We start from the raw sequence: 24,945 nt of genomic DNA, 5'->3' as shown, positions 1-24,945 counted from the left end.
GCAGGCTTCTTATTGCAGTGGCTTCTCTTGTTGCAGAACACGGGCTCTAGGTGCATGGGCTTCAGTAGTTGTGGCACCTGGGCTCAGTAGTTGTGGCACGCAGGCTCAGTAGTTGTGGCTCTCAGGCTCTAGAGCACAGGCTCAGTAGTGGTGGCGCATGAGCTTAGTTGCTCTGCGGCATGTGGGATCTTCTGGGACCAGGGCTCAAACCCGTGTCCCCTGCATTGGCAGGCAGATTCTTAACCACTGCGCCACCAGGGGAGTCCAGTGTTGGCTATTTTTATTATTAGTAGTATTAGTAGTAAAGTACCATATTGAGCAACAATACAAGAAAGTCAGAGAGAAGGTGACATTTAGGCTGCATCTTAAATTATGTAAAATAATTTATTTGGACAGGAAGGAAGGAAGGACCATTGTAAGCGAACTACCAGCTTTAGCAAGACTTTGGGAGGCAGGAAAATGCGTGTTCTGAGTAATAGAACATGTAGCTGGAGCAGAGGATGGATGGGGGCAGCATGGTGAAAGTGAGACTAGCAAGATGGGTTACAGTCGTGTTCTGAAGAGCTTTGACTCATGCTAGGATATTGGAACCATTGGAGTTCTGTGTATTTGGGAAAAAGCCCTGGTAGAACTGTGGAAGGTGATTTGGAAGAATGACAAGACCAGCAGCAGGGAGACGAATTAGAAAGCAACTAAAATAGAGTAAGCATGCTGCTAGCTCAAACCAGGGAAGATAGGTTTGAAAGACATTTCAAGCATAGAATCAACAAGATTTGGCAATCTGTTGATTCCGGGGATGAGCTAAAGGAAGTAATCAAAATGACTCCTTAGATTCCAATGTGATTTTTGAAGACTGTTTAGTTAATAGGGAGTTCAGGTGAACAGTTTAGGACATTTATTCAGTGAATATTCAGCACCCACTATCTGATAGATACAGTGCTAGGTGCTTGGGATATAGCAGAGAACAAGATAAAGTCCCTGTCCTCAAGGAGCTTTTATTCTAAAAGAGGAAGGCAGACAGTGAACAAACTAGAAAGTCAATTACGTATGTTGAGTCTGATGAGCCTGTGACACATGGAGGGGGAGCTGTCTAGAAGACAGTTGGATATTCAGCCTCGAGTCCAGGGAGAAAAGCAAGGTATAAAGATTCAAATTTATGAAAAAAGATAGTAGTTCTTAAGGAGAAAAGTGTTTTGTATTTAGAGGGTGGACAGGGGGAAATGAACCAGAAAAACATTGAGGAAAAGCAATTGAAAAAGAGGGAAAACTAGGGAGAAGATAGTGTTACAGAAGTCAAAAGAAGAGAGTTTCAAGAAGGAAGGAAGAGGATCAGTAGTATCAGATGCTACAGAAATGTCAGGTAGGATTCGAGTGGAGGAGAGGTAATTTTTTTCAGTTGGAACATTCATTTCATTACTTTTAAGATAATACAGTTGACCTGTGAACAAGGCAGGAGTTGGGGCTCCCACAACCCTCTGAACAGTTGAAAATCCACGTATAATTTATAGCTCCCCTCCATATATGTGGCACCTCGGTATCCATGGTTCCACTTCCTACACAGGCTATTCAGTCATGTAGTTCTGTGGTATTTACTATTGAAAAAACTCCACGTACAATTGGACTCGCACAGTTCTAACCCTTGTTGTTCAAGGGTCAATTGTAATAGCAAAGAAATCTACAATATCTGGTAACTTGGCTCTTTTTGATCATCTGTTTTAGCTACCACCGTCCATGATGCTGAAGTTTGAGAGAGGATCTAAGCAACCCCCTAAAACAGGGCTGCCTTGCTGCTTCAGTCTCCAGAGCGACATGGAGGGAACTTCAGCACTTCTCAGCGCAGCCAGAATTGAGTCCTCTGGGATATAGCTCTGGGGTGAACAGCACTTCTGTGAATGTAGCATTTCACTGGAATGGATTCTCATATGCTGCCTTGGGCAAAGCTGAACACTTTGTCAGTGCTTTTGAACCGTTTAATATTGCAGCATGCCTGAGGGCTCTTCCCTCACCAGCCACCAATGTTCTGAGTCACTTGCAGGTTCCAGGGTTTATTGGCTGCACCTCACCCTCACCCAAGATGACTGCCTGTGCTGAGGCACAGTTTGCACCATTAGCTTTACCTGCCCTGTCCTGTTGTGAGACCCACCTGTGTAGGTGCTAGATTCTAGCCATCACATCCAGTTGGTGATGGGGGAAACCTTCTGGAGGCCCCCAACCTTCTGGCAAAAGGGGCCCCCACCTCCAAGGGAAGTCTTCATACCACACTGGCATGTCAGCTGAAAGCACTGCACTATACCTCTTGTAACACAGCAGTACAGTCCTCTTCAGGCAGTCCAGCCCAAGAGAAGCTCAGGATCTGACATGTTCTTCCTTTTGGCACAAGTCATTCTGACTTCTATCTGTAAAAAAAAGAAAGAAATCTTGAAGAAATGATGGGAACTTATGTTTTTCCTATCTGTTAAACAGTCTGAGCTGCAACCAGATTCCAGGTTGGGAAAATGAGAAAGCATATATGTTTTCTGTATATAAAAACAAAACCAAAAAAGGCCTTTACATTGAGGCTAACTTGGCAGAAAACTGACTCATGGCTTAAATTGTATAGGCTATTGTCCTTTTGTTGTACCAAATGATACTCTAAATCATTCTAACCAAGAGATGTATTTTCCCCCATAAAGCAGAATTGCAGCAACTCTGTGGGAGCACTTGTGTGCTGTCAGCCCCACACTTCCAGCCAGAATCACAGCAAGGTCCTGGGGATGTGGAGTGCTAGATAGAAAAAGGTCTTTGGAGAAGCAGTTAGGAGGGGCAAGATCATGACCCACTGCTCCTCTCTTTTCCTCAGTACTGTTTGCCTTCTGCTGCTGCGCTCTTTGTCTTAACTCCCAACACTGATCTTCCTGCTAACCCTCTCTGGGAGCTTCCACCTCACTCACCCCTCCTCTTCCAAGCTGTAGCCAGTGCAGTTGGTGCCTGGGCATTGACTCAGGCCCCACTCCTTTTTGTATGTGTAATATATATTAATATGATTTCCTAAAACAGAAGATTCAGTTGCTTTCTTTGAATTTTTACTGAAAACCATACAGCCTTACTATTTCCCTCTAATTCCTATACACTCTAAGTGGAAGGGAAAAAAATAGTTTCTACTTAACTGATGAATGTGGCTTTTTCCCTTTAATGTTCAGAAAATTGTGGCTATTTTATAGATTTCTTCTGCTTTCTTCTGCAGTCCATGTTGTTCTGTATGTGATCTTTCAGTGGATTTTTCTCTTTTCCTCCTTTCATGTCCATGTAAGATTTGCTGAACAATCAGAATATCAGGTTAAAACAAAGTTAAAGTGACCTTAAAAGGTAGTATCTTCCCTCCATTTGGGGAATAGGGAGGTATTTGGATATCTCAGTAAACGTCAAGTGCTTTATGGCTGTGGAGATACACTGGGCCCACATCTCCTTCAAATTCATTAACATTTGGTATGACCAAGGGAAGATAAGTGACAATTCTGCAAAGTTGTTAGAGGTCTGTATATAAGGTGGCCACACATTAAGTGTTAACCTCTTCTAACCTTTCTGTCTTGTTGTTTTGGAAACTATTTGGCTTATGCCAGCATCCTCTGTGGCTTCAGATGACATTTTTCAAACCCCTTTCACCGCCTTCCTTTCCCTTAATGTGCCAAGCTTGAAACAGGATTTGATTTCCTGAGCTACTTGTCTCCTTTCTATGTGCCACCAAGGAATCTAGTTCATCTTTCATCTCATTCATGTTCTTTTGAAACAAGATACTTTGGGAGTCAAGTCTTTTCAGGTGTTTATATAAATATATATATAAAGAGGATTTTGTGTTCTCTTTCCGTGTAAGTAACAATTCACAATCATAATGTAAAGAAGAAATAAAAGCCTGTTGTATTGTACTTCAAGATGCTTCCCTGATGTACAGAATCTCCTTGTAAAATAAATAATTGCATTGTATATCAGTCTTCCTATCAATATTAATTATTAATGTATTTTAGAATTAAAAGAACAAATTATACTATTCTGTTGTGTAGTGTTTATTTTTATGTTCTACCTCACTCCAAATGATTTAAGGTTGCTTGAAAATGCTCCCTATGGGACTTCCCTGGCAGTCCAGTGGATAAGACTCCATGCTCCCAATGCAGGGGGCATGGTTCAATCCATGGCGGGGGAACTAAGATTCTGCAAGCTGCACAGCGTGGCAAAAAAAAAAAAAAAAATCCCTAAAATATTGCTAGACACCCTAAATGAGAAGTAGATGAGGGGGAAAAATTATAGTAAGAACATTAAATGTAACCAGAGGTGAAGGTCAGTGATGTTTGTGTCTGTCTGTACAGAATTGTGGAAAAAGAATAAGCTGCAGAGGGGAAAGCCAACTGCAAACCCCACACTGTGTAGCAGGTGCAGCTCTAGGTTTTATTAATCCCACCTAGACTGGGAGGTAAGTGAAAGTACACTCATTTTACCAGTGAAGAGCTTGAGAGATGAAGTTACCTCCCCAAAGTCAAAGAAAATTATGTAATCACTCTTTACATATATTCAAGGAAAAGCAATTGCATCCTAATCAGTCGTCCCTACAAGGACTTACTGTGTCTGGACCACATATAGTTAGACCTCAGGCTGACATCACAATAGGACAGATCATAGCTTATGTACTCCTCTCTGGCAAGCAGCCCAGTTTCAATCGAGGTGGCCCTACCAATGACTCACTTTGTACTTGTCACTTCAGAGACTGGCCTTGATTATTGTACCACCCTTTACCAAGGGTTAAGAGAAACCATGAGTCAGAACTGCTCGTGCCATTGGGCTCCACCTGCTCCCACAATTTCCTTCTACTAGCCCTCCAAAGAGGCCTCAAACTGCCATTACCCTTTTGAGGTCACGCATTGTCTCTAGAAGGGTATTTTGAAGGTACACATTGCCCAGTGTTTGCTGAAACAGTGAATGAATTTAGGATTTTGATTACTGTACCCCGGGTAATTTTGATTACAATTGCAGAGAAGGGGTTTGGAAAACCACCATCAGAAAGGGCAAGTCCAGTGGATATTGAATGGGAGGGGGTGGGATAGGAAGTCTACTTGTAAAAGTTGAGAATGTACAACAAAAGCCAGGTGTTGAGGGCTTCCCTGGTGGCGCAGTGGTTGAGAGTCTGCCTGCCGATGCAGGGGACACGGGTTCATGCCCCGGTCCGGGAAAATCCCACATGCCGCGGGGCAGCTGGGCCCGTGAGCCATGGCCGCTGAGCCTGAGCATCCGGAGCCTGTGCTCCGCAACAGGAGAGGCCACAGCTGAGAGGCCCGCATACCGGAAAAAAAAAAAAAAAAAAAAAAGCCAGGTGCTGAAACCAAAACACAGCCTAAACCACTGTTTCAATTCCATCTGTAAGAGGCGTGAAGGGAAGAGAAGGAAACACCAGCAGCCTGGACCGCTTCCTCCATCTTTCTCCTCTGTGGGAACCATTAATTTCTTCCCCCAAGAATTTTTGCCTCCTTCATAAAGCATAGAGGTCATATGACAGGAACAAACACCCTCAACTTCTCTGCATCTGGTACTGAGGAGACACACACACCATTAATTCATTCATTTGATCAGCGTTTATCTCCTTCCTGCCCCACCAAGAAAAACAATCTTCCTCTGTTGCTCTATCACCTACTTTTACCATACTCCCTTCACATAATCTATTCTAACATTAAACAACTTAAATTCCTGTACAGTCCAAGCAGTTGAACTAAATGAGTGACAGAGGAAAAAGAAGCAATGCAGATGTAAACTGAACAGTTTTCTTCACATTCGTGTAGGACCTCTGGTCCATACATGCTGTTTTCCATTTCTAAAGCCATGTTCACTCAACTCATTAAAATATAAACTAAATCCAAAATAAAATGGCTTTCCCTGAGGTTACCAGTGTCTTCTTGGTTAACTGCCACATCCAAGGCCTGTTTTCAGCTCAAAACGTATCTGACTACTCTGCAGCACGTGATGCTCTGGGCCATGTTCTAATCCTCAAAACTTCTTCTTTGGCTTCTCAGACACCACTCACTCTCCTGGTTCTCCTCTGATCATGCTTCCTCTGTCCCCCGGCTTCTTCCCTGACCACCATTTAAATGTTGGGTTTTCATGTCCTCTTATCACTCTCCCTGCTCTTCCAACATGACTTCAGTCACCACTCTTAATCTATTTACAACTCGGATTTCTTGCTTGGAGTCCAACCCTATATCCAATTACCCTGTAGACATATATACCCCCACATGTTCCCAAGGTATGCACCTCCAGGCTTCCTTTTCAAGGGGGTGCTGAGAGAGGGGTCGGAATGAGTGAGACTTAAGCAGCGTTTGCAGCAGTTCACAATTCAATAAACAATGAGGTTAACAACAACAACAAAACTTATATTCACCTCCTATGTGGACCTTACCTGCTACCCCTACCACCTACTTTCTCAGTTATCAGTTAGAGACCACAATATGTTCAGCATCCCAAATCTGAAACTTTGGTATTATCTGCAAGTTTCTCTCTTACCTCACAGGTCCAGTGGGACAATAAAGTCTGTACATTCTCTACCTCAGAAATGTCTCTCAATTCCTTTATCTCCTCTTGCCTTGTTTACCATTCAAGTTCGAAGCCAACATAATTTAATGGGACTTTATAACCTCCAGTCTCTCCAATCTATCCTCCGACATTGCCACTAGAGTTACCTTTCTAAAATGCAGAGATAGGGACTTCCCTGGCGGTCCAGTGGTTAAGACTCCGCGCTGCCACTGCAGGGGCACAGCTGTGTTCAATCCCCGGTCTGGGAACTAAGATCCCACATGCCGTGTGGCACAGCCAAAAAAGATAAAATGCAAAGATAGAGAAATCCTTTACTTCAAAACTATTGACCCCTAGTTACCTGCAGGATAAAATTTAAACTTTGTCTGGACCACAAGATACTTTGTATTCAGCTCTTGCCTATTTCTCAGGCTCATAAAAAGCCCAGGCAGTTCTCCCTTTGATGTTCCTAATCAAGCTGACCTCTCACCCTTCCCGGGAGACCACAGGCCTGCTAGTTCCTCACTTGGAATGCTGTCATCGTCCACACTCCACCCTTTTACTATTCCTTCAAGTTTTAGCTCAGATTTTAACTCCCCAGGAAAACCCTCTCAGCCTTTAGCCAATTGTTCAGTTGCTCTGTCCTCAGAATACATTATTCATGCCACACACAGCTTATCAAGTAGTAGTATAATTTGCTGTCATGTCTATTTCCCCCACTGTGAGTGCTCAAGGACAGAAAAAGTGGTTCATCTCAATCCCCAATGTCTAGCACAATGCCTAGCAAATTAAGTCATATTCACTAAGTAAACGTTGAATGAGTGATTGAAAGGCAACTGAATACTCGTAATATCACCAGAAAAGTAGCAGAATTATTTGTCTCTCTTCCTCTAAACTACTGGTTCTCAAACATTTTTGTTGCGTGACCCCTTCATAATTTAAAAAATTACTCAGAACCCAAAAAAACTTTCTATCTGTTGGTGATATCTATTGATACTTACTGTACTAAGATTAAAACTGAGAAAATTTTAAAATATTTATGATACATTTCAAAATAATAATCCATTACAGGTTAATTAACAATATATTTGTATGAAAAAAACTATTTTCCAAAAATAGAGAAGAGTGGCATTGTTTTACATTTTTTGCAAATCTCTTTACTGTCTGGTTTAATTGACGGCAACTCAGTTCTCATATCTGCTCTTGCATTCAACCTGTTACTATATGGTGTTTTGGTTTAAGTAAATGAAGAAAATCCAGTCCCACACAAGATATATAGTTGGTAAAGATGTCAGCCATTCTTTCAAATAAAATAGTATTCCATGAAAAAACGTGGCTTTTTCAGCTCATAACTCAAACAATGGCATAAGTGCTTTTCCGGTAGATCAGCTTCTCACATGCAGCATAAATGCTCTATGTGTACTTCTCACTTTGTCACATAGAATATTAAAAAGACAGATACTCAGGACTTCCCTGGTGGCGCAGTGGTTAAGAATCCGCCTACCAATGCACGGGACACGGGTTCGAGCCCTGGTCCGGGAAGATCCCACATGCCGCGGAGCAACTAAGCCCGTGTGCCACAACTACTGAGCCTGCGCTCTAGAGCCCGTGAGCCACAGCTACTGAGCCCACATGCCTAGAGCCTGTGCTCCGCAACAAGAGAAGCCACCGCAATGAGAAGCCCGCGCACCACAACGAAGAGCAGCCCCTGCTCGCCACAACTAGAGAAAGCCCGTGCTTAGCAACGAAGACCCAACACAGCCAAATAAATAAACAATAAAAGACAGACACTCAAAAAGCAAGAATTAGTCAAATTAATGATTTTTACTTCTTCATCAAGGATGTCCTTCGGTGAAACTGACTTTTTTTTAAATTGTAAATTTGTGTTGATGAAGAATACGATGACCATCAGTACAGTTTGGTGACAGGGCTTTGAAACAAACTAAGACACCAGCAGTTTAACCCACAATTTCATTTTACATCAGTGTAGAGTCAACATAGTGAAGGAGGCAGAAAAAGTCTAAGTATTATTATGAAATAGTTTTGACCTCATGAACCCCCAAAAGAGTTTCAGGGACCCCAGAGTTGGCCAACTACACTGAGAGAACCACTGCTCTGGGCCTGTTTCGCATCTTAAAACCTGGGTAATAGGGCTTCCCTGGTGACGCAGTGGTTAAGAATCCGCCTGCCAATCCAGGGGAGACAGGTTCGACTCCTGGTCTGGGAAGATCCCACATGCCGCAGAGCAACTAAGCCTGTGCACCACAACTACTGAGCCTGTGCTCTAGAGCCCATGAGCCACAACTACTGAAGCCCGTGAACCTAGAGCCCGTGCTCCACAACAAGAGAAGCCACCACAGTGAGAACCCCGTGCACCACAATGAAGAGTAGACCCCACTCGCCACAACTAGAGAAAGCCTGCGCGCAGCAAGGAAGACCCAACACAGCCAAAAATAAATGCAAGAAAGAAAGAAAACGCATGGTATTAAAAAAATTTTTTTAAAAACCTGGGTAATAATACCAGTGTCTTAGAATTGCTGTGATGGTAAATAATATATTTAAAGCACCCAGCACAAAATCTTATAGGAGGAACACCATAAATGTTTCTACTCGTTATAGCAGAGCTGTGATGGCTCTACGTCAATTAATCTAACACTTATTCGAAATTCTATCGCATTTGCAACATTTCACATGTAACATTTATCTTCAGGATTCTTTGCTTGCCTTCTTTATATTAGGTGTCTATATGTGTTAAAATACACGTAACATAAAATTTACCAGTTTAACAATTTTAAGTGTAGTTTAGTACTTCCGACTTATTTACCAACGCCATTTATCAAATGTTTATTTCACACGTAACAGGGTAGATTCAATCCCTTTTGAGACTCTGCATTTCTCTAGATGTCTTTTTCTTTTTCTGTTTTTTTTTCCAGACAAGGCTTAAATGCCTTTTCTATTCAGAACACTTATTAATCCAAAGGTTTTTTGACTTTATTTAACGGCTTATCCTCCAGATTGGTGAACTGATCATAGAGCCGTAAATACCCGATGCAGCACGTACAAATCACACTAAATACTTCAAAACCTCCCTTTCTGTAACTTGCACTTGCAAGATCCCGCGCGAAGTCTCTACTATCGAGAGATGCCTCTACGCCAGGTAGGGGTGGGGCTTAACCTGCAGTGGAGTCCCAGCACCCTTAGCGAATTTCTAACTCCCTAACTGCGCATGACGCGGCGCAGGCGCAATAGAGATTTCTTGACTTCCGAGGGCTCAAGAAGGTATAAATACCGATGCTTTGAGGCAGTTAGGTCTTTTCGGGGAAGCCTGTTGTCATGTGCCTCGGGTGCTAGGTGAGTGTGGTTAGATGCCTGCCTCATCAGCGCTTTGGTACTGGGTTCGCCACTCAGCCTTTTCTGTGGGGATCATACTATTTAGAATGATTCCGAATCTTCGGCGTCCATGCTGACTACACTTAACTCGCAAAAGTGGGGCCGGGTCGGTTGTGGGCGGGGGAGGCCTCGCTGGCCGCGGGTCTTGGCCGTAACCAAAAGGGTCGCTAGCGCGGGAATTCCCAGGCCTACGCGACCCTCCGCGCCCACAAGCTAAGTGCGCAGCGCCCGACCTCATTTCCTGTTGCGCCATTGTGCTGCTTCGTAGGAGGCGCGTTAGCGTCTTCAGTGGAGTTGAATGCAGACCATTTTGTTCCCGATTCGGGTTATTTTTAATTCTGCTGCCATTTATTTTTTCTTTGGGGGCAATTTTTTTATTTCAGGCCATGGGATTAAAGGTGGGATTCTTTATTGGGGTCATAACGGCTGTTTGTTATTTGCTGTTCTTTGGCAGCAAGCTAATCGCATGTTGGGATTCCTAGATGTCTTTGGAGTACCTGGTTGAAAATTCAGATTATTGATGTGTCTGCTGGTTAGTCTTGAGCTCAACTCTTGTTGACACTCTGGGGTGATTGGGATCTAGTCCCTTATAGATACTGCTGCGAAGTAGCTATCAACTTGGTGAAGTTAATTTCTAAAGTATAGTGACCAACGTGGACACCCCGGGAGGTCACTCTCCCCGGGCTCTGTCCTGGTGGCGTAGGGGAGCATAGGGCTCTGCCCCATGATGTACAGTTCCTTTCCACAACGTTGGAGATGAAGCCGGGCCTTGAGTCTGCGCCTGCATATTCCTACAGCTTCTCAGAGTCCTGTGGACAATGACTGAGAAGACAAACCATGCAGGAAACAGCTCTCTAGAGCAGCCTATCTGAATCTTGGTTGATGCGAAGTGAATGAAAGATTTGTTTTAATCAGTTTGGGTGTACTACTGGATTAAAGGTTTTACCTGCCTTGTTTTGCAGCATTCGTTTGGGATTCCAAATAATTTGGTTCGGGGTAAGTAAATCTACGAATTCTTTTTGGCCTATCAGTTTGCCTGCCAACATTTTGCAGAAGACATTTGATCATTTTGAGTTCAGTTCCCTTTCATGAAGATGGTGCTGTTCAGTGCATCAAGATATTTTGCTACTTTTTTTTGTAGACATGTTGACAGTTTCTTAGATGTATGCTCATATTCCAGGAAGATGGCTTTTTAAAGTTTATCTTCACATCTTTAATACTCACGATAGAGGAGAGATTGCTGTTTTGCAAATGGAACAATTTTGAATGACTTAACCAAAGCAAAGCTGTCACATGAGCCATGTAATGTGTGTACCCTCGATCTTTCCAGGGGAACTAAGGGTTTGGTCTCTTGTACAGTTCCTTTCTGTGATATGGGGGGTTAAGTTGCACCAGCATATGCGGAGCATATGTCTACAATGACAGTAACTATGATAAAGCATAACTTTTGGAAGTTATTAGAAACAGTTGCTAATCCTGGTGGACTTGGACTTCCCTCAAGTCTATATGTAGTATGGGATGAGGGGAAATGAAATGTCTTGATAATAGGGGTACAGTAAGTCCTCTACATACAAACCTTAAGATACGAACGTGTGCATATGTCCAATCACATAAATTAATTCAGGTGTCTGGTGTACATTGTCACATGCCTGCATCCTCTGCAAGTGGTTGTGTTTTAGTATACTTTACAGTACTGTATGGAGTACAGTAGGACAGTATCTGTATTTTAAGCCCAGGATGTTTGGAAACGAGCATAAAAGCAGCAGTGACGTAGGTGGTACTGCTGAAGAACGAAAGATTCATTATGCAGGAAGTGGTAAGGGGGTTTTCTTTATTTGAGGAGACACTGTTAGTTTTTGAGGCAAAGGACCCGGACGTAGAATGGTACACGAAAGTTGCAGCAACCATTCAGAATGCAATGCAGTGCTACTGTGTCATCTATGAGAAAAAGTGCTAGTACCGAGATATCACCGGATCGTTTTTTCAAGAGGGTAGATAGAGTTGAATCCAACAAGGGACCAGAACCTGTGCCATCAATGTCAGGCATGAGTGAAATTGCAGCTTGCCCTCCGTCTCCTATTGCTGACGATCCTTCAGCTCTACCATCTCCCCCCTCTCCCTCCTCCCGTCAGTAACTCATGGCCTGTTTACTCGAGGCCAGCCCCTGTATGCTAGCTGTTGTACTTTTCAAGGTACTAAGGTTTAAAATGGTTCCTTTATTTTGGGGGGTTTTTTTTTGTATTTGTGTGAAAAGTATTATAAACCTATTACAGTACAGTACTATATAGTCGGTTGTGTTAATTGGGTACCTAGGCTAACTTTGTTGTACTTTGTCCACTCTCAGAACGGAACTTGTTCGAATGGGAACTTCTCTGTTCAGTCAGACATTCCAACGTGGATACCCCGGGAGGTCACTCTCCCCAGGCTCTGTCCAGGTGGCGTAGGGGAGCATAGGGCTCTGCCCCATGATGTACAGTCCCTTTCCACAACGTTGGAGATGAAGCCGGGCCTTGAGTCTGCGCCTGCATATTCCTACAGCTTCTCAGAGTCCTGTGGACGATGACTGGGGAGATAAACCATGCAGTGAGACATCTAGTATACCAAAATTTAAAAGTGAAATAAGATTGTTATGTATGAATCTAATTCTTTTTTGTCCTTTTCATTCAGGAGAGAAGAGGAGCCTTGCCTGACTTGTGCAGTTAACAATGCTTTGGGGGCCTTTATTTGGCAGGGAGATTAGTAAAGTGAGTAATACACTGTTTTGGGAAGATAAGCTGGGCAATTTGAAAATGTTTTAAGTTTCGGCACAATGTTTAACCCTGGAATTGCACCTTAAAAACCAGCAGAGTAATAGTGTTCTGTTGCCCAGGTGCCTTTTGAAATTTAGAGGGAATTCCAGAAGACACTTGAGTGTGGGCAGGTCTGTGGACAGTACAGTGACCTGGGAGTCCCAAGAGACCCTTACAGGTTTCCTGTGAGGTGGAAACTTGATGTACTGATACTAAGATCTTGGCCATTCTCAAGTAAACTGGATTTTCTTAAAAGTGGAAAGCGGGTGCCCATGAGAATCTACATGTCTTAATAAAGAGATCCATGTCAGTTTCTAATGTACTCATGAATTATAATAAAGGTGACTATATACATAATTGTGTGGTTCTTTTTTTTTTGGCCGCACCATGTGGCTTGCAGGATCTTAAGTCCCTGGTCTCAAACCCGGTCCCCCTGCAGTGAAAACACCAGGGAATTCCCTATGTGGTTCTTTCTATGCAAATAGACTGCTAAATGAGTACTCTGTAAATGAAGCTGCTTGTTCAAGCAGTTAATACCTGATTAATTCTGCACTAATTAAAGGCCCTGAGCTCTTGTGTTTAATATTGGCATTTGTGTACTACCACTTGGGAAAATGCACATTTCCTAACCAGTTGTAAATAAATACGTAACTTAAGGTATGGTGTTAGAGACTTATACATTAGGCCACTGGACATGGGTGTTGAATGAGAGGTCTTGATGCTGATGAGACCTAACCATTGTATAAGATTTGGTGCAGATGTTAAAAAGTTAAAAGCAGCTGTTGGGGTAGTTAATCCTCTGCTGTGTCAAAGGGCTATGCGTGAGTCACAATAGGACTTTGTGTCAAGCCTGTGTACAGGCTGCCAGCATTATAGGGAAGTCTTAAGACTGAAGGATGGGGACTAGCAGGGAACCATCTAGAAGGTAAAGTCTAGATCTTGGGTGGGGCTATTAAGTGAATTTTACAAGATGGGGAGGTAGAATAACCCATTTAGAATCCACTGGGGTCAGGTTTAAGCGGGGGGATTTGGGGGTTTGGTGGGTTGTGGCCCAAACACATGGAATGTCCAGATGTACAGTTTTACAGCGTTCAGGGACAAGAGGGTAAACGAGAATAGGAGCTAGTTTGTGGCCATGATTATTGGAGAACCTGGGTTGCTTTACCTAAACAAGTAGCAACACTTGCAGTGCTTACCTGTGCCAGGCTCTTCTAAGCACTTGGCATGTGTTAATCACAGCCCTGAAGTGAGTATTAATCTGTCTTCTTTGATAGGAAAACCCAGGAGGAGAAAGGCCAAATAATTGCCCAAAGCTACAACTAGGAAGTGGACTGGTCCTGTATCCCCAGGGTTAGCCCTGTGTCCAGCGTACATCTTGGCATTATTCCCACATAAACACTGGATGGTAGATGCACAGTAAAGTGTGAACGATGTTTTTAGTGTAAATTCTCAGGGTAGGGCTGGGTGCTAGGTGGGGAATACATTTCTCCTGGTGTCCAAGCGTAGCTGAAGCAAAGCTGTCAGCAAGTATTCTAGGTCATACCCTTTGCTGAACTTCAGGTTGCAACATACCTACCTGTAGATTTTTTACAAACAGGTTATTCTGGCTTTTTTCCTCCATGTAGGCCTTAATAGTCATAGCAGTAGTTGCTAAACTGAGACTGCCTGGGTTTGAATCCTGATACCACTTGTAGTCCCTGTGACCTTGGGCAAGCTACTTAACCTCTCTGCCTCAGTTTCCTTATGCATAGAATGGGGACAATAAAAGTACCTCTTGGAGTTGTAGTGAGAATTTAGAGTTAATATTTGTCAAAAAGCTTACAGTCTCATAAGTACAGTGAGCTTGTGAGAAAATTCTGACTTAAAAGCAAACAACTAGGGATATAGTATCCATTAAAGTTTTGTTTAATAAAGTCTGCCACCACAGATAAATGATCTACTAAACCAGGCTTATCACTCAGAACGCTACCTCTTCAGGAGAGAAAAGGGGAGATGCAGGGATTAGTATTGCCCAAGATCACCTAACTAGTAATAGAACTAGGATTTGAACCTAACTTCAAAACCGTATCATGATATACTGTTACCTTTGAACAAGGCAGTGTGGTAAGATACGTACATTATTTCATCTAATATTCTATGTACCCCTGTAAAGTAGGTACCCCTTGTGCCCATTTTGCAGAGGAGACTGAAGTTGGAGTTGAACTTGCACGAGTTATATAGCCAGTAAGTGGCAGAGCATGCATCTGAGCAAGGCAATTGACTGCAGAGCCTGTGCTCAACCCACATCATACCATGCCTTGAGAAAATTAGCTATTTACACTTTGTATTCAGCTAATTAGTACCCACTACACCATAAAAACTCAGTTTCAGTTGTAACAAATTATAAACCTACTATGTGCTTATGTCTGCTTGACTCTGGATAATACTAAGACATGAGTGCAGTTTCCTGGGGAGTGGGAGCCCTTCCTGGCTGTTACTTCTGTCTTTCACCACTTTCTGTCTTTATGCATGTCTTTCCCTCTGATGGATGGGATTTTAGTTCCCCAACCAACCAGGAATCAAATCTGGGCCCCCTGCAGTGGAGTCTTAACCACTGGACAGCCAGGGAGGTCCCAGAACCTGTGTCTTTATGATGGTATCTGACATTTGATGAGGATTTACTATGTGCTAGGCATTCTTTAATCCTTACAACAGCCCTATGCAGGGCAGAGACATTTTTTATATCCATGTTATAGAAAAGGAAGACAATCAAGTTTAGATTATTTGCCCAAGGTCACACATCTTTAGATGAAGGTCTGCATCTTTAGAGCCTGAACTCAACCACCATTCTTACCTCCCCTTCCCTAAGCACCCATAATGGCTTCTGTCAGAGGTAGGGTGGGCACTTTGAGCATTCCATCATGATAATGTTATTAGCATTCTGATGTGCTTATTTTTTAGTTGATGTCCATCTAACCTACTAGTTGAGTTATCCTCAAAGAATGGGACCATATATGTATGCTCAGGACCTAGTACTGGGCCTGGCACATAGCAAACGCTGGTTGATGACTTTATTGTTCTTCTGTGTTCTATTTCATTGATTTCTGTTTTGATCTTTATTATGTTCTTTCTTTTGTTTATTTTGGGTTTAGTTTGCTCTTCTTTTCCTAGTTGCCTAAGGCAGAAGCTGATTAATTTGAGACCTTTTCTTCATTTCTAGTATAGGCATTTAATGCTATTAGTTTCTCCCAAATACTCCTCTAACAATATTCCGCAAGTAAAAAACAAAACAAACAAACAAAAATATTCCAGAAGTTCTGCTATGTTATGTTTTCATTTTAATTCAGTTCAAAATACTTTGAAATTCCCTTTTGATTTCTTCTTTGACCTGTGGGCTATGTAAAAGTGTGTTTTTATTGTTTTTATTTTTATTTATTTATTTATTTAGGCCACGCCAGGCAGCTTGCAGGATCTTAGTTCCCCAACCAGGTATTGAACCCAGGCCACAGCAGTGAAAGTGCTGAGTCCTAACCAGTGGACCACCAGGGAATTCCCAAAAGTGTGTTTTTAAATATTTGGGAGTTTTCCAAAGATCTTTCTGTTATTTGTTTCTACTTTCATTCCATTGTGGCCTAAGTATATGTTTACTTTGTATGATTGAATCATCTTAAATTTAACAAGCCTTTTTCTGGGCTTCCCTGGTGGCGCAGTGGTTGAGAGCCCGCCTGCCGATGCAGGGGACGCGGGTTCGTGCCCCGGTCCGGGAAGATCCCACATGCTGCGGAGCGGCTGGGCCCGTGAGCCATGACCGCTGGGCCTGTGCATCCAGAGCCTGTGCTCCGTGGCGGGAGAGGCCCCAACAGTGACAGGCCCGCATACCACAAAAGAAAAAAAAAAAAACAACACGCCTTTTTCTATAACCTAGTATAGCCTATCTTGGGAAATGTTTCATGTGCACTTAAAAGGCATGCGTATGTTACTGTTGTCTGAAAAAAATCAAGGTGGAGTGTGAAGAAAGGTGAAGTGTTCCATAAATGTCAGTCAGTTCAAATTGATTGAAAGTGTTGTTCAAGTCTATTTTTTCCTTGCTGGTTTTCTTCCTACCTGTCCTGTCAGTAATATTGAGAGTGGGTTATTGAAATCTCCAGCTATAGTTGTCGATTTGTCTATTTCTTCTAGAAGTTCTATCAGTTTTTACTTCACGTATTTTGAAGCTCTGTTATTAGTTGCATATACTGAGGATTGTGCATTTTGATTGACTCCTTTATCATTGTGAAATTACCTTCTTTATTTCCATAATACTCTGCTCTGAAATCTACTTTGCTATTAATATAGTTGCTCCAGCTTTTTTTTGACTAGTGTTACCAGAGTATGTCTTTTTCTGTCTTTTTACTTTTAATCTATTTTTTCTATCTTTTTACTTTTAATCTTGAACAACACGGGAGTGCTACTGAAAATCCCCATATAACTTCACAGTTGGCCCTCTGTATCTGTGATTCTGCAACCACAGATTTAACCAACCTTAGATCGTGTAGGACTGTAGTACGCAGTACGTATTTATTGAAAAAAATCTGAGTATAAGTGGACCTGCATAGTTCAAACCTGAGTTGTTCAAGGGTCAACTGTATTTATGTTTAACGTGTATATCTTGTAGGCAGTGTGTGGCTGGGTCTTGCTTTTTCTATTATGATAATCTCTGCCTTTCATTTGGAGTGTTCAGACCACATTTATTTTATTTTTTTAAAAGCGCTTTTTTTTGTATTTATTTATTTGGCTGCATCGGGTCATAGCTGTGGCATGCGGGATCTTTAGCTGCAGCGTGCAAACTCTTAGTTGCGGCACGCATGTGGGTCTATTTCCCTATCCGGGGATCTAACCCGGGCCCCCTACATTGGAAGTGCGGAGTCTTAGCCACTGGACCACCAGGGAAGTCCCAAGACCACATTTATTTTCAATCACAGATCTGTAGGTTTATAGTTTATAGGTTTATAGTTTGAACATTTTTTAGCCATTATTTCTTCATGTATTTTCTGTCCCCAGTTCCTCCTTATTTTCAGGGTCTCCAATTACCTGTAGAGTAGGCTACTTATTAAAGTTATTCCATAGTTCATTAATAACTATTTTCACTTAAAAATTTTTTTTCTATGTTTCATTTTGGATAGTTTCTTTTGCTGTGCATCAAGTTCACTAATCGTTGCTTTTCCAATATCTAATCTATTGTTAATGCTATCCAGTGTATTTGTAATCTTAGATATTGTCGAGAAGCTCACTTTGGGTCTTTTTATATCTTCCGTGTCTCCACTTAACTTTTGGACATATGCCATACAGTTATTTATTTTTTTAATGTAAGTCTTTTTTTTTTTAATGTTTTTAGTTCTTTTATTTATTTATTTATTTTTGGCTGCGTTGGGTCTTCGTTGCTGTGCACAGGCTTTCTCTAGTTGCAGTGAGCAGGGGCTACTCTTCATTGCAGTGCACGGGATTCTCATTGCGGTGGCTCCTCTTGTTGCGGAGCACGGGCTCTAGGCTCCCAGGCTTCAGTAGTTGTGGCATGTGGGCTCAGTAGTTGTGGTACATGGGCTTAGTTGCTCTGCGGCATGTGGGATCTTTCCGGACCAGGGATCGAACCCACGTTCCCTGCATTGGCAGGCGGATTCTTAACCACTGTGCCACCAGGGAAGCCCTGCCATACAGTAATAATAACTTTTAATATCGTTCACTTCTACTTCTATCATTTGTGTCATTTCTGGGTTGGATTCAATTGATTGTTCTCCTTACTATGGTTTGTGTTCAATAAATAAAATACAACAGTAATAGAGTGTGAAAAAAAATTAATCTTTGCATTCAAAGAAGGAAAAGATAAGTGGGGCTAAGGAAGGCTTCATGGAGATGGCAACTGAATTGAGCCTTAAAATATACATATCAAGAATTCAGCTAGGCAGGAAAGAAGGCACCTGGTAAGAGAGGTGAGAAAGTAAGAAAGCAGGAATGAGCATGGGCGTGTTCAGAGTACAGTGCAGACGCCAAGGGGGAAATAGGAAACCAACAGCTTGGGGCATTTGCCACCTGGTGCTCCTAGCACAGCACTGAAGAAATATCTGAGTCTTTAAAGATTTTTAAGCAGGGCAAAGTCTCACAGCCATGATTTAGGGAGATTAACCTGGGGATCTTGGTGGAATGAAATGAAGGGGAAAGGGTGAGGGGTGGGAGCAGAGGCCAGGTAGGTGGTGCTTTAGACCAGAGGGGCAGAAATAAAAGATGGAGAGGAGAGGGAAGAATCAGAAAAGATGTGAAAGTTTGAATCTGTACTTCTCAGAGAACCTTAACCTTGGCTTGAAGGATGAAGCGGGGGTGGGGGTAGGGGGTCTAGATCCAAGGAAAATGAGTTTTATTTGGGGTATTGAGTCTTCTGGGTAGAGCCGTGGGACTAAAACTTAGGGTGGAGGTCAGAACCAGACCAGGTGGGCTGCCCTCTCAGTTAAAAGGCGATGTCTCGGCCCTAAACAAGATTTCTGATCTCCTTCTACCACTTGTATGAAAAGAAAACTTGCTTAACCTCTTTGAACCTCATTTTTTTCATTTTCCAACTGTCGAGGGTTTTGTGAGGAACCAATGAAGTAATGGACGGATGTGTTTCTGTAGTTGAAGTAAGAGGTTTTACAAAATACGTGATGATAGTTATTTTTATAATTACATCAAGCCATGTGAGTGAGTAAGATCTTGGAGGAAGACAGCAGAGACAGATCAGAGATCCCAGGGTTAAAACTTGGAGGAATTTCACAGTGAGGACTCCAAAAGAGGAGTCCCTGATGGAGGCAGAAGTAAACTTGAGGAGGTGAGAAACCTTAAAGATGGGGAGTGCTTTGGGGTGGGCTCTGTGTAGAAGAAACTCAGTTGGTAAACACTTATCAAAAGTGTCTATCTAGAGTTCAGGTATGATAGAATGACCTTCAGAGTCAGAATCAACATGAAATGGAGAAAATATCCTTCTGCAGACGTCACTCCTTTGACCTGGGAAACCCCCAGACACAAATCAAAGGGCCTGAAAGGTCACCACAGGGAACTTGAAATCCTGAAGAACTGTTTGTATCCTGTCCTGAAGAAGGAGTGTGTTAACAAGACAGGGTAGTCGGCTTGGCACCTGTTTTCCATCACTAGCTCCCAACCTCAGTTCACACCCTCATCTTTTTTATCTGGCCTCCCTCCCCCACTCTTGGTTTCCCCTTCCCCCAAGTCCATTCTCTGCATTCTCCATTTAGTTCTAAAACAAAAATCTGCTGCTGTCACTCACGTGCTTAAATACGTTCCATAGTTCCCCATTTCCCCAGGGAAGACGGTGCCTCCTTAGACAAGACCCTGAATCCATGATCTGTCTCTCCCTCTCCAGTTCCTCCGCATGGCACCCTCTGCCCCAGTCAGACCTTGGCAGTTTCCCACAACCACCACAGGCTCCCATCGCTCCCTGTCAGTGCACGGGATGCTTCTCCTAGGATGCCCTGCCTTCTTACGCTTAACCTGGAAAGCCTTTGTTAAGGCCCGGCTGAGCCAGATAACCTTGTGCGTACCGTTGTCACAGCCCTGAGCGGTTGCTGATAGTCCGATTTCTCATCTTTCTCTGATGGAGAGCCTCTTGAGAGCAGGGAGGATCAGAATCTCTTTTGTCGGTACAGTCCCTTCCACATCAGATTCTCCCAAACAAACCTTGATTTCAAGTAGTCTTTCTGGTTGTCAGTCCTCTTGTCCCAATTTGGGGTCTTCAAAATACACACCCACTGTACCCTTGCCAGGGCGGAGAGAGCCTGCTTAGGAGCGCCTTAGCCAGAGCGCGCCACTTGCACTTCCCGGGGCGGCCGCCAGGGGCCGCCGGGCTCTTTGTTTTCTTTTCTGGCCCGGGGTCGGGGCCGGAGGCCTGTAGAGCGCATGCTCTGGGGCAGTTCGCGGCCGGGCCGGGGAGCGGAGGAGTTCCTTGTGGCCGACCTGCAGCGAGGTAGGTCGCGCCCGTCATGCGCGGAGGGTCGGGGCGGAGGGCGGCGCGCGGGCACCGGCGGTCGGCGGCGGGTCGGGGCCGTTGCCTGCGCGCGCGCGTGTCGCGCGGCGCCGGCCCCACGTGAAGCCGAGTGGCTTGAGAGGTGCGAGCGCGCGAGTCTCCGGCCCCGCGGGGCCCCCCGGAGCCTGCCGGGCCCCGCCTCGCCCGAGCGAGGGCCGCGCGGCCCCTCTGCAGCCGCGCCTCGCACGCCCGGCCCGCGCCGCCCGCGGGGGCGGGAGATTCAAACGGCCCGAGCGCTGCCGGCCAGGGTGCGCGCGGCCGCGGTGACCTCGCCGCCAGCGGTGCGCCGACCAGCGCGCCTCCCGGGCCGGGGCGGCAGCCCTGGCGGGGCCGCGTTTCCGGAGAGGGAAAGTGATTAAGTCCAGCGCTGGTTTGGAGAATGCGGTTTGCAGAGTGGGGCGGAACCCTGCCCGGCGAGGGTCTGCTTTTAGGAGGGTAGGCTGCTGAGGGTCTATGCAGGGAGCGAAATCTCAGCGTCAGCAGGCACCGTCACGACGACTGTTGACCGGTTGGAGAGGTGTGCCGGGAACTCCGCACCAACTCATCTGTCAACACATTATTTACTAGCTGTCTACTCCGTACCGCGCGTGCAGGGCTGGGGAACATGGTGAGAGGGCCCCGTGTGGCCTTGACGGAGCTCGCGGTCTCCCTGGGGAGGCCCATGTGGGGCCACACTTACGGTCCAGGGCGATCCCCGAAGTGTGCCCGTGGAGCCGGGGCGCTGCTGCTGGCGGATATTAACAGAGGTGCTCCAACCAAGTGTGACTTGGGTGCCCTAGCAGAAGCTGAGTGTACGGAGTGTGGAGGGGAACTCGGAGGTTCACCTAAGCCTGCGCAGGAGGGTTAGGTATAGCCTTCCAGCCGAGGTGACTCTTGGCCCTTGGCCCGGGTTTTGAAGGAACAATGGAGTTATCCAGGCAGACTGAGGGTGGGCGGGGTTAGGGAGATCCAGGCAGGGAACACAGCCCATGCAAAAGCATGAAGGTGTGTAGTTGAGTGTTGTCATCAGGGGTACCACGGTGTTTGATTGGAGCACAGGGTACAAGGAGAGGAAGAGCAAGTTATTCCTGCAGGGGCTGGGTCTCAAAAGGTCTGGAGTGCAAGACCAAGGAACACTGGGTGGGGTGGAGAAGGCAGCGATGGTTTCACCCAAGAAGGGCATCAGAATGGAGTCTGGAAAGATGAACTAGGAGTTCTACATGCTCCTGTTGCGAAAACATCCCAAGAGCAGGAATAGTGTTCAGCTCTGCAGCTTCCTAGTTGGGTACCCTTGGGCCACCCACCCAATCCCCATGGGCCTTGTTTCCCTTACCTGTAAGGTGAAGATAAGAGGCTTGTGGTGAGGATTACTAATATCCTATTATTTCCATAAAGCTGTGGTTGTAACATTTGGTGGAAGATGTGGCCCCTTTCCCCTGGGAAAAATGAACGCGCTTAAGCCGAGGCTCAGCTCCCTATGTAAGGGGGATCCCCCAGTAAGGAGCTCCTGGGTGAAGTCTACCAGCTCTGTGCCTGACATGAGGCAGGAGCTCAGCAAATGTTTGTTGACAGATGAGCCTCTCTCCTCCCTTCCCTCCTGGGGACTTTTTTTCTTTTGAATTTTTTAAATTTTGTTATACAGCAGGTTCTTATTAGTTCTGTATTTTATAGATATTAGTGTATACATGTCAATCCCAATCTCCCAATTCATCCCCCCACCACCACCCCCCCCCCCACCCCTCCCTTGGTGTCCATACGTTTGTTCTCTACATCTGTGTCTCTATTTCTGCCCTGCAAACTGGTTCATCTGTACCATTTTTCTAGGTTCTACATATATGCGTTAATATCCGATACTTGTTTTTCTCTTTCTGACTTACTTCACTCTGTATGACAGTCTACGGACCCAGCCACATGTCTACAAATGACCCAGTTTCGTTCCTTTTTATGGCTGAGTAATATTCCATTGTGTATATGCACCACATCTTTATCCATTCGTCTGTCGATGGGCATTTAGGTTGCTTCCATGACCTGGCTATTGTAAATAGTGCTGCAGTGAACATTGGGGTACATGTGTCTTTTTGAATTATGCTTTTCTCTGGGTATATGCCCAGTAGTGGGATTGCTGGGTCATATGGTAATTCTGTGTTTAGTTTTTGTTGTTGTTGTTTTTGCGGTACGTGGGCCTCTCACCGCTGCGGCCTCTCCCGCTGCGGAGCACAGGCTCTGGACACGCAGGCCTAGCAGCCACGGCCCACAGGCCCAGCCACTCCGCGGCACACGGGATCCTCCCGGACCGGGTCACAAACCCGCGTCCCCTGCATCGGCAGGTGGACCCTCAACCACTGCGCCACCAGGGAAGCCGAGTGTTTAGTTTTTTAAGGAACCTCCATACCGTTCTCCATAGTGGTGGTATCAATTTACATTCCCACCAACAGTGCAAGAGGGTTCCCTTTTCTCCACACCCTCTCCAGCATTTGATTGTTTGTAGATTTTCTTATGGTGCTCATTTTAACTGGTGTGAGGTGAGGTGATACCTCATTGTAGTTTTGATTTGCATTTCTCTAATAATTAGTGATGTTGAGCAGCTTTTCATGTGCTTCTTGGCCATCTGTATGTCTTCTTTGGAGAAATGTCTATTTAGGTCTTCTGTCCATTTTTTGGTTGTGTTGTTTGTTTAACATTGAGCTGCATGAGCTGTTTATGTATTTTGGAGATTAATCCTTTGTCCGTTGATTCGTTTGCAAATATTTTCTACCATTCTGAGGGTTGTCTTTTCGTCTTGTTTGTAGTTTGTTTTGCAAAAGCTTTTAAGTTTCGTTAGGTCCCATTTGTTTATTTTTGTTTTTATTTCCATAACTCTAGGAGGTGGATCAAAAAAGATCTTGCTGTGATTTATGTCAAAGAGTGTTCTTCCTATGTTTTCCTCTAAGAGTTTTATAATGTCCAGTCTTAGGACAGGTCTTAGGATTAGGTCTGTAATCCATTTTGAGCTTATTTTTGTGTATGGTGTTAGGGAGTATTCTAATTTCATTCTTTTTTTAAAAAATTTTTTAAATATTTATTTATTTATTTTATTTTTGGCTGTGTTGGGTCTTCGTTGCTGCACGCAGGCTTTCTCTAGTTGTGGGGAGCAGGGGCTACTCTTTGTTGCGGAGTGTGAGCTTCTCAGTGTGGTGGCTTTTCTTGTTGTGGAGCATGGGCTCTAGGCACACGGGCTCAGTAGTTGTGGCTCATGGGCTCTAGAGCGCAGGTTCAGTAGTTGTGGTGCACGGGCCTAGTTGCTCTGCGGCATGTGGGATCTTCCCAGATCAGGGCTCGAACCCATGTCCCCTGCATTGGCAGGCAGATTCTTAACCACTGCATCACCAGGGAAGTCCCCTAATTTCATTCTTTTACATGTAGCTGTCCAGTTTTCCCAGCACCACTTATTGAAGAGATTGTCTTTTCTCCATTGTATATCCTTGCCTCCTTTGTCATAGATTAGTTGACCATAGGTGCGTGGGTTTACCTCTGGGCTTTCGATCCTGTTCCATTGATCTATATTTCTGTTTTTGTGTGCCAGTACCATATTGTCTTGATTACTGTAGCTTTGTAGTATAGTCTGAAATCAGGGAGTCTGGTCCGTTTTCCGTCAAGACTGCTTGGGCTATTCGGGGTCTTTTGGGTCTCCATACAAATTTTAAGATTTTTTGTTCTAGTTCTGTAAAAAATGCCACTGGTAATTTGATAGGGATTGCATTGAATCTGTTGATTGCTTTGGGTAGTGTAGTCATTTTCACAATATTGATTCTTCCAATCCAAGAACATGGTATATATCTCCATTTGTTTGAGTCATCTTTGATTTCTTTCATCAGTGTCTTTTTTGTTGTTGTGGTGGTGGTGGTACGTGGGGCCTCTCACTGTTGTGGCCTCTCCCATTACCGGAGCACAGGCTCCGGACGCGCAGGCTCAGCGGCCATGGCTCACGGGCCTAGCCGCTCCGTGGCATGTGGGATCTTCCCAGACCGGGGCACGAACCCGTGTCCCCTGCATCGGCAGGCGGACTCTCAACCACTGCGCCACTAGGGAAGCCCCTCATCAGTGTCTTATAGTTTTCTGAGTACAGGTCTTTTACCTCCTTAGGTAGGTTTATTCCTAGGTATTTTATTCATTTTGTTGCAATGGTGAATGGGATTGTTTCCTTAATTTTTCTTTCTGATCTTTTGTTGTTAGTATATAGGAATGCAAGAGATT

General features: G+C 44.4%; 2 protein-coding genes and 2 non-coding genes across 11 annotated transcripts in view; all 4 read left to right on the top strand.

Moving 5' to 3' along the window:
- The window catches only part of PHACTR4 (phosphatase and actin regulator 4), an 85,010-nt gene extending 80,989 nt beyond the window's left edge, over positions 1-4,021 (top strand). For all 6 annotated transcript variants that reach the window (XM_024125251.3, XM_028487345.2, XM_028487379.2 and 3 more), the window contains one exon: positions 1,720-4,021. In XM_024125251.3, the coding sequence (XP_023981019.1) occupies positions 1,720-1,735 (16 nt within the window). In that variant the 3' untranslated portion in view covers positions 1,736-4,021. The remainder of the gene's footprint in view (positions 1-1,719) is intronic.
- Positions 4,022-10,566: 6,545 nt separating this feature from the next.
- LOC112065351 (small nucleolar RNA SNORA73 family) lies at positions 10,567-10,770 on the top strand. The gene has a single exon (XR_002891979.1). It is a non-coding gene; the product is annotated as a small nucleolar RNA SNORA73 family (small nucleolar RNA).
- Positions 10,771-12,307: 1,537 nt separating this feature from the next.
- On the top strand, positions 12,308-12,512 carry LOC112065352 (small nucleolar RNA SNORA73 family). Its single transcript, XR_002891980.1, has one exon. It is a non-coding gene; the product is annotated as a small nucleolar RNA SNORA73 family (small nucleolar RNA).
- Positions 12,513-20,588: 8,076 nt separating this feature from the next.
- The window catches only part of RCC1 (regulator of chromosome condensation 1), a 21,864-nt gene continuing 17,507 nt past the window's right edge, over positions 20,589-24,945 (top strand). For all 3 annotated transcript variants that reach the window (XM_024125694.3, XM_028487335.2, XM_024125693.3), the window contains exon 1: positions 20,589-20,673. The gene's annotated coding sequence lies outside the window, so the exon portion shown is untranslated. The remainder of the gene's footprint in view (positions 20,674-24,945) is intronic.

This window comes from Physeter macrocephalus, chromosome 3 (assembly GCF_002837175.3).
Source record: "Physeter macrocephalus isolate SW-GA chromosome 3, ASM283717v5, whole genome shotgun sequence".
Taxonomy (NCBI): Eukaryota; Metazoa; Chordata; class Mammalia; order Artiodactyla; family Physeteridae; genus Physeter; species Physeter macrocephalus.
The sequence above is the reverse complement of the archived record's forward strand: the minus strand, read 5'-3'. Positions and strand labels throughout refer to the sequence as shown.